Below are 10,341 nucleotides of genomic sequence, written 5' to 3'. Positions count from 1 at the left end.
ATAATTAATATTGTCATTATTGTTATTAATTATCCACAAGGTTTAAGTAAAAATATACTTGTTAAGTTAGAATTAAAAAAAAAATTATGGATATTTAGGTAAATACATATATACTTAGGTGTCTTTTCCTCTCATTTCTTCTGTGCAAATATGAGAATATTTTATTCTCCTTCAAACTGATATGCAAAATTCACCTTTAATTTGTTAAAAAGCAAACAAGTTTCGTCCCAGCATAAGAGTGTTTTTTTTTTTTTTTAGAGGATGAATAACAAGGAGAGAGTGAATGAATTTTGGTAGATTTGAAAGTAAAAAATATGTCGTTTCTTTTAAAGAATTTAAAGGTAAATATTAATAAATTTGACGGTGAAGTTTATAACTGTGAATGTTTTGAATGAAAAAATTAAAAGAAAAATTGTAAAAAATATAAAAGGAAGATTACAAAATTATCCTTATTATTAAAATTAATATAAACAATTTTTAGATTAATTAAAATTCATTTTTAAAAAAGATGTTCATAATATTATTTATTAGTTATTAATTATTAGTATTAATCATATTGATATTATTATTATTATTAGTTAGGGTTAAGTATCACTTTAATCTTTGAACTTTGACGTAAATATGAAATTTGTCCCTCTTCGAAACTTTGATATATTTTGATTCTCATCCTTTCAAAATAAATGGATATAGTCCTTTTTAATCTAATTATTTTTAATTTTGTTGGCATGTTAAATACGGTTCATGTTAGCATTTGAATCGTTTACACGGTTCAACACGTTTATGCTTTAATGTTCGTTGAAAAACGCATTTGATACGTCAAAATAAATGAACGTAATTGACATAAAATGATTATATCCATTCATTTTTAAAGTATGTGTACTAAAATGTATCAAAATTTTGTTTACGAATGAATTTCAATTTCACATTAAAATTCAAAGACTAAAAACATAATTAATCTTTCTGGTCAAATATTTTCCTGATAAAATGTAAACAATTACTTTTTCATCTATCTTTACGATTCAATACTTAAATTATACAATTACCAATGAATTTTGTATGAGAGTAATTCTGTCTTTTTTTCAGATCATTACGTGACAAATTTATTTAACCTTCTCATTGAAAATAAGAAAACAAAAATCTTTACATATAAAATATCCATTCAAATTTCAACCACAAAAAAGAAAGTACATAATTATTCATGTTCTTGGTGATCCAGGAAGACCAAAGTCTCAGTCTATGAAAACATACATGAATCACCATTTGCTCACAAACAACACTGAATGTAATGTTGTGTTCACTGGAAAGAACAGTTTCCCCAATCTGACCTTTTCTCCCAATTCTCATTATCCCAACTATGATAAATTGCATCTCTTCTCATCGACCAAAAGATTCTTTTATGGTCACCTTCTACCTTAGGATCATACACATCTAGGTCAACACAAAACTCACCATTGCCTTTTCTCAGTGAAGCTTTTTTGGGTTCATAATTTTTGTACTTCTTGTAAGGCTCTCCTGCTACCAGTTCCACTTCTCCAAGTCAATAACCAGTGATAGACTAGATACAATAACCATTTTAATAAAGCTCCAATAACCAATGATAGACTAGATACAAGGCAGGAATGTGTGTGTGTGTGTCAGAAAGAGAGAGAGAGAGAGATCAAACTTCTGAGCATTGTTTGTCATCATCACTCATTACAATTGCTTCTGAAAGTCCATCATGGTTTAAGAAATCTGCAAATGGAATCTATACAAATATTAAAAAACTAATTACGGACCAACCATAAAATATAATAGAAGTCTACATACAGTAGCCATACCAGAGCTAAACCCTTTGTGCTTCCCCATGCTCGAGAACCAACTGGAAACTCAACATTAAATTCATCAAATAGAACTAAGAATAGGTTTCATATTCAAAACAACATATAGTAAACAAGGTTTAACAACACCTTTCAAAATCCAATCGGAGTAAAAGATCGGGCACATCATAAAAGATCAAAAGGCCATAAGCTACAAAGACTAAAAATCCCCAGTGTGTATCTATTACAGGAAGTCTCTATGAATAACCAAAGAAAACCCCCAAACAGAAGCCACGGGGACTAAATAATACACCAACTAACAATCCTGCCCCTTCTGCTAAACAACACTATAGATGGTGATCCAGAACTTAAGTAGATTATGGAAAAATAATTCTCAAAATTATTCTGATCAGATTGCATAACCATATGTTTGATGAAAGATAAATGAAACCAGAAACTAGGATAATATTGGGTCACTTTCTCATTTTAATTATTGAACAATCAGATAAATCTGGAATGAGACAGTCAAAACACACAATGAGAGATGTCAAGAAAGAGTAAGAAGATATAATAATACACAATAAGCAAAAGATTAATCATTAGAAGTCAAGGGCTAAATCATTGGCTCCCAAAACATCAATAGTTTAGAGTGTTTTACCAAACAAGTTAAATCTTAACAACAAAAATTAAACCATACAGCCACCCTCAAAACTAATTATCAAATTTATTATAGCTAATGCTATCAAAAACAAACTTGAATTAACAACCCTCAAATTGACCAAAGTAAACTTATATGCAACTCCTTCGTACATGAAAGATCCTTTAAAATCATTGTACCCTATAAAGTGAATATACAATGGAAGCACAAACTTTGCAAGAGTTTGCATTACCTAGTGTGCATGCATGCATGAAGTCCTTGAAGGTAAAATCTTCAAAACTTAGATGGAAAGATTCAAAAACCTGAATTAGGAGGACAAATATAATATAATCAGTCTCCAAAACAGCAAACTTAATTTATTTAGCCACTCATATGAGAATAATACTTTGACCCCAAACACCTATTGCATTGTAAAAGAAAACAATAGATGTATTTATTCTGACAGAAATTTGTTGCGTTTGAATTGATAAAAGTACTCACTCATGATCTCATGACTTCATATACACCAAAAGAAGCTAACGTTCTTCTGTATAGTTTTTGGGATTTTAATTCACCTCTCTATTTGGTAACAAGGTTTCTTGTCCTATAATATTTCCCCCAAAGCAAAATATGTTTTGCTTTACCCCAAGATAGATAATAATAATTAAAAAAAAATGGAGTCAAGTGCATATTTAAAACTAAAAATGAAATGACATACTAACCTAGGTAAAAATATGTTTTATTTCCAACAAATGGCAGAAACCTAGTATTGCACACACAAAAGCATAAAAATTTTAACAATAATAGATTGAGTAACAACTTGAACATTTAAAAGTAGATAATGATGAAAGTTACTTACACGCTTGATTGTCAGAAAGTCCTTTTCAATTTGAGACTTATGGTCAATAGTTTCTTGATAAACTGAACTTGGACGAATCATCTCCAACTCACTTTCATTCCAAAATACCTGGTGGAAACAAAAAGGTTCAAAAATCAACCCACAGTAAAGGTACTATTCTCCAAGTCTAAAAACTGTATACAAAGTAGGTATTATTAATTATGTCAAAAGAATAATTGCGGAAACAAATGAATGGTATAAACTATTTCAAAGTCTAAAATTGATACATGAGCAAAGTGCCCATTAATTTCAGAAAAGAGAAATAGATTCTACAGAAATACAATACATTAGAAGAGCATTTTGGCCGGGAAAACTTACCGTATTGTGCTGCTCCCTTTGCTGTGGAAGACAGCTGATATAAGGATACCATTCAGAACCCTATCATTCAGACAAAGATGTTATCGATTTAGTTTGCTCTAAGCTAACTGTGTCACAGGTCTCAAAGAATATACGTCATCAAGGTATTGGTTAGCTGGGTTCTGTAGATTTTCTCTTTAATACATTCTTTTTCTATTTCGTACTTTTGTCTCTGTAGTTTTCTTTTACCCTCTGTCTCGATGTATTTCTTATTAAATTAAAAGAACTCTAAGCTAAATATAGCTATACAAAATTATATCTTACTTTATAAAATTTGAGCTCAAAAGCTCCTAAAATTCAGATGAAAATCATTATCAGAGCAAACTAATAAGGTTTACCTGACCCAATTTCTTCTCAATGAGAATAACAATAGCAAGTTTCGCAATATTTCCCACTTCCTCGCCAATCAAAGATTTGATTTCGGGAGGGAGATTATCAGCAGTTATTTGCTGAAAAACCAATTATGAATACCGTCAAGAGCAAGCAGTCATGCGACATGTGTAAGTAGTGGCATAACATAACATTCGAGCACAACTTAGAATGCGAAGCATACCACTCTGTAAGGAACCTTTAAAATGCAATCTCCAGTTTGTATTGTCTTGGAAGCAAACAGAGACCTATCAAGGGAAACGACAAGAGAGACAACATTTCATTTTGAGTTGCGAAAAATCTTATCCTGGAACAATTGACCCCAAAATAATTGACAATGTCATTTGAATTTTGCAGCAATAATATTCTACATTGCAAGAGGAAGACGAACCTTCCATACGAAGATTTCCCGATGAAAAGTGAGGAAGAAACTGCAGAATCAGCTTTCCGCTCCAACCATGGCAAAAATTCATGGCAATTGGCAGAAAACTAGTGTTTGGGTGAAGGAAAAAGGATTGAGAAAAATACGAATATGATTTATTAATTTAATATAAAAAGAAGAATTTGAAGTGAACCTGAGGTTTTGATAGAGACAAAGAACAAAAGCTATGGTGGAGACAATGAAGAGACCGCCGCAAGCTTGCAGTTACAGTGCGAGCTCGAAGTGGCATTGCTCAACTTCGAATGCTGCAGAGTGTCGATACCATACGACGACGTCGTTTGGTCATGCACTCTCTGGTTCACTCACTCTGTTGCAAATGCAAGCAATGCAGTCAAATCAGTAAAAAAAAAAAAACACTTAAATCCGATGATTCAATTACACTCATTTTATTCTTAAAAATTAAAATTTGTGTTCTAATCATTTCCAACATAATTACATTTGCTACAAAGTATATATAAATAACAGTTTAAGACAATGAGATTAAAGAAATAACTAATATATGTAAGTGAAGCATCCAAAACTTCATGTGAAAACTAAATGTTCTTAATGTAAAAAGTAAAACTGAATAAATTATTTTTAAAGAATTTACTAATTGATTTTTTTATCATCATGTAACATACACTCAAATTATAGTCGGAAACAACATTACAAAAAACATACAATGTTTCTGTCTTCCTCTTACTGTTGGATAAATATAAAAATGTCCACGGTGGTTATCAAGAGGAAAAACAATATCCCAAAGATTTAATTTTTAATTAGTCGGATGATATTCATTTTCGTTCATACGTGTCAGTTTGGTATCCATCCGCTTTTAAAAATGTGTCAATCCAGTTATAATTTTTGAAAAAAAAATTCAATTAAGTCCCTTTCAGCAAATAATTATTAATGTCGTTAGTTTTATTCATGACTTGTATAACTAAGTTTTAATATAAATATCAATACTTAATTTGGTAAGACATTTTAAATACCAATACCGTTAGCGGTGTTAATAATTTTTTCTAAAATATACCTAATTGAGACATTTTTAAAAAAAAATGGGATTCATTTGACACTTTTTCTAAAGCTGATACCAAATCGACACATCTGAACGAAAGTGGATATCATCCGACTAATTAAACCTATCTATAACAATATATAAAGAGATAAAATATTTTATGTTTACATTTCATTATTCCATTTTTTCCTTAATTATTTTATAAATTAATTATTTTATAAATAATTTATTTTTAATCATTATTCTAAAAATCTCTTTTGTCTATTATTTTTTAAAAAAATATGTGTATATTTTACTTTTTAATTTTATATTTAACAACTATTTTAAAGAATAAATATATATATTTTATTTATCTTAACTTAAATTTATATAAAAATTAAAAATTACGAATAGACATACGTCACATATGTCACATTTCGCAAGTAAAATTAAAGAGAATATAAAATTTGTTTGTAATGATTTAAAAGAACAAAATAAATAAAAAAAATAGATGATTTGGTTTGGAGGAATATTAGTTTATTTGACTATAGAATTTATTGCTACCTTTTATTCATTTCATTATATTAATAGAAGTTTGTAGGTTACTTTTAGTATAATCTCAATTTTTTCCTTACATTTACTTTTTAAAATATAAATATTTTTAAGTTATAAAATGAAATAAAAAATAGTAATTACAATGTCATTAGTTTATTTGAGTATAAAAAATAGTCATAAAGGTAAAGTGTTTTTTTATGAACAGCAACATTAAAGTGAATTACAATCTCAAAAACTCTTAATTGAAAGTTGTTGGGTGACTTGGAAAACACTACTACCATTGTAACAAGTCATTCTGCAACAATCTCAAAAGAAAAGTCTGTTTTTGAGAAGAAAAGCAATTATGGAAAGCATGAAATAAAGGTTGATAAAGAAGAATGTTAGTGTAATTACAAAAAAATTATTAAAACGATTAAATATAAATTCAAAATGTTCCAAGTACATTGAGATAAACATAGTCAGAGTTGATCATCATACTTTATATATTGTTTTTCATCACAAATGGTTGAAAAATAAGAAAAATATATTTAAATTGTGTTATTCTTTAATTTTAATATTTTTTTAATTAAATATCAAAACAATTAGTTTTCTCATCAAATTCGCGTGTATATAAAAAATATCTAGAATGGATCATGTGTAAATAGTTTACTAGACATGTTAAATGATTTAAAAATTTAATATTTGTTACCTTAATTCATTTTAATAATACGTTAAAACCCTTAAATAATGATTATAAAAAAATCCTATTGAATTTGTACTTATAAAGTTGTCATTATACAGTTTCAAGCAATATTTGAAAGATAAAAACCCAAACCACCAGTAAGAAACAAGTTATGTGCTTTACACGTTTGAATAAGCATCTTAAGGTGAATTTATTCCTAAGTTATACTTATATCGTGTTTGCTCCAAGGCACAAATTTATCAAAACAATGCACGCATTGAATCGAAGAGAGAAGAGAAAACACGAAAAATAATGAATAAGAAAGTTTTAAAATAAATATTTGAAGGTAATTTTTATTTTTTAGGATTGCAAAGATTTAGGTAATACTGTGACCATTTTCATGATAACAGTGAATATAAAATAAATGCAATTAATAAAATACTATAATATAATAAAACAATCATTACAATATAATAAAATACAGCAATCATATAATTATAAACATCATAATAATAGTATAAAAATAATATAAAAATAATAATTAAGAGTCAAATAATAATATTTTATTTTTACCCATTTTTATTTAATTTATCAAACCTATCACGTTTCTTACTAATTTTATAAAAAAAAATATATTTTAACTATCTTTATTTTTCATTATCTATATTTTAACTAACGAAAATACAATTTATTTTAACTACGAAAATACAGAAAAATATAGACGCTATCACACTTGTATAATTTTTATAAAAATTTAAATTAAAATCAATAATATTTACTTTTAAATATGTACATATAATAAATTTAAAAATAGTTGTTAAATAAAATAATTATTAAAAAAATAGTTTTTTAAAATAACGATCAAAATAAAAAATATTCAAACGACTTAACTTTTTTATCAAACAAACACACTTTAATCATAAAAATAAAAATTTATTTCAAATAACTCACACAATTTAACTTATACATAAGTTTAATATATAAACAAATTATTTTTCATTTATAAACAAATATTTGTTATTTTTTCATATAATACATTTATGAAAAAAGTTTTTTCAAACATATTTTATATTTAATGTTATATTCATTATATAATTAAAAAATATTTAATTTTTTAAATATCATCAATATTATTTATTATTAAAATATCATGGATTTTGTTTTAAATATATCTTCAACCACGTGTCACCAAAGCTACAAAATACACAATTATCAACTTATAATTTAGGATCGTCATACAAATATGCATAATGTGACATCCCATTTTAAATAGAGTAATCTACTAAAAATTAAGCATCACATAATTATAATGTAAAAGAGCACATATCATGAAGCATACATGTACTGACTATTATAATTATCCATAGTATACTTGGAATAAAAGCTTAGGCACACCACAATTGCCATAAAAAGGACACAAGGGTACTATTGTTTTACAAAAGATTGCAAGGAATCTAAATAAACAAGAGTTCTTCAGAAAGTGGGTCAACAGTGAGACATAACCCAGACCATAGGGACCACTCTACACAGCAGCATCTTCACCATCCTGAGTTCTACCAAGGGTTTCCACATCTGCTCACACCAATAAATTGGTGATCATTGCAAAAGAGAAAGCAAAGCAAGGAACAGACAAAAATGAAAGGGTAAGCTAGAGTAAAATATTTTAACATGTTATCAAGCAACCAAATGATAAAACAGGTTATAATCAAACAAAGCAGTAGGGACCCAAATCATGTGAAAGCAAACAATTGCAAGACTCTATGACTCAATATCCAGATCATACTCTTGATATAGAATTCTAAATAAAGTATGCACCTGTGCTGGTTTCTAAACTTTGCAGAGTTTAGTCTAAACTAGGACCTCCTGCCACTCTCACCACATAAATCATTATGCTCGATGTGAGCGTGAACGATTATTTAGAGTTCATGATACCTTTCTTTATCTAGACATCTCCTATATCAAGGTATACATTAACTACCATTACCAAGAGTTTCCCTTGAAACTCTTTTACCAACAAATTTCCACATGCCATCTCAATAATTCAATTTTCATGTCATTCCACCACCAACCACAAAACAAGTCATGCTTTCCATACCAACATTTTCATTATCAATCTCATTAAAGCATACAAACAGGCATGATCATCTATATTGAGTAAGGGAAAATTAAAGAAAATCATCATGAAACAAACAACAGTCAACACAACGTCTCCTACCCAAGTTTCATAAGAATGACTAAAAAAAAATATGTATTATCATTGAAAATCTGACATTTGTTTTGAACTTACAAATATATAAATAGTTTTAATAATATTTGACAGTAACATATAAAATTAAAACCCATTGTTAGACTTGCATGTGAAAGACTTTGAACAAATTATGTTAAATTGGTAATTGGTAATTAATACATTTAAAAATAAACATTTTTCTTTTATAATAATGAGAATAAAAATTACTGTCATTTATTCTTATACAAGGATCAAAGATATTGGTATTCTAAAATGTAACAAAATGATTAAAATTTCATCAGAAAACTAAAAGAATATTTATTATTTATTATATTTTTTTTTACCTTTACTAGAAGAGGAAAGACATTACTAATTATAAGATGAAGGAAAAAGTAATAGGTCTGAAAATCAATACATGTATGGATTCATGATAACACTTACAACAAAATAATGTCTTTTACAACAGTGTATTTTGTTCTCATTAAACTAGTTTACTCTGGTGAAAATAGTTACATATATAATAATTTATAAATTATTTAACCAAAATATAATTTACCCAGAAGGGAATACTCCTCACGTTTATACTTTTATCTAGATTTTTAATTTTTACAAAACATAAAATGTACTCGATGCAATATGAAAATTGTCAAGGGACATGCCATTTTTAATGTAAGCATCAACACCTTAAATTATTTTCTACAAATCCTGCACATGGGAAATTTTCAATAAAAGAATAATTTAAACAAGATATAAATCCACAAATATTTAAAAAAAAACAATTTTACTCAGTTCATACTTCAACATAAACCCAAGTCTTCAAAGATTAAGACCAAAGGCAAACTATTTTCATGAATAAAATCTCAACAAATAAATAAAAGTATCTAATGTCAATGATCCAATGCGGGCAACAATCAACATCTAAAATTTTAACCAAAGAAACTATGTATAGAAAACGACATACCCTTAAAAAGAATAAATATTAAATACTGTCAGATACTATACAAATAAAAGTACAGAAATGATGCACCTTGTCCAGTAACAGTTAAATTACACGGTGCTTTTTGTTACATAAATCTGATGCCTATATAGAAAGCATAATAACTTAAAAAAATAATAACTTTAGCTTCCCTTACCTCGAATGAAGCTAAACGTTCTTAAAGGACTCTTGGTGGAAGAGAACTAGGACCAAGAACAGCTTAATGAGCTAAAAACAAACACACGAGCACGAAAAATAACTCAGATTGGATAGAGATTAACGTAGGACTAGAACTTAGGAGCTGAAAACAAAAGGAAACAAGGAAATGAATCAACTTACGTGGTAGAAAGATGTTTCAGCTATGGAAATCAAGGAACTTGTTCAAGACCTAGCAGAGCTTTCTGTTTCAGCACAATAGACATAAAGAGGACTATTTTCTGTAAAAGTGGG

General features: G+C 27.8%; 1 protein-coding gene across 4 annotated transcripts; it reads right to left on the bottom strand.

Moving 5' to 3' along the window:
- Positions 1-1,087: 1,087 nt before the first annotated feature.
- Positions 1,088-4,830, bottom strand: LOC114190218 (SET domain-containing protein). 4 transcript variants are annotated; one of them, XM_085675747.1, is made up of 9 exons: positions 4,633-4,830; positions 4,449-4,546; positions 4,242-4,305; positions 4,027-4,137; positions 3,650-3,709; positions 3,293-3,400; positions 2,687-2,756; positions 1,807-1,858; positions 1,088-1,731 (listed from the first exon to the last, which is right to left on the bottom strand). In XM_085675747.1, the coding sequence occupies exons 1-9, from the start codon at positions 4,726-4,728 to the stop codon at positions 1,716-1,718; spliced, it is 675 nt and encodes a 224-aa protein (XP_085531873.1). In that variant the 5' UTR covers positions 4,729-4,830; the 3' UTR covers positions 1,088-1,715. The 4 variants fall into 4 exon arrangements, 3 of the variants coding, with proteins under 3 accessions (XP_085531873.1, XP_085531872.1, XP_085531874.1); XM_085675746.1 differs by having other exon boundaries at positions 1,088-1,744; positions 1,818-1,858; XM_085675748.1 differs by having other exon boundaries at positions 1,818-1,858.
- Positions 4,831-10,341: the final 5,511 nt, after the last annotated feature.

This window comes from Vigna unguiculata, chromosome 7, assembly GCF_037176805.1.
Source record: "Vigna unguiculata cultivar grain cowpea cultivar isolate G323 ecotype 2 chromosome 7, ASM3717680v1, whole genome shotgun sequence".
NCBI classification, from domain to species: Eukaryota; Viridiplantae; Streptophyta; class Magnoliopsida; order Fabales; family Fabaceae; genus Vigna; species Vigna unguiculata.
This window is presented reverse-complemented; position numbering and strand designations above follow the sequence as displayed.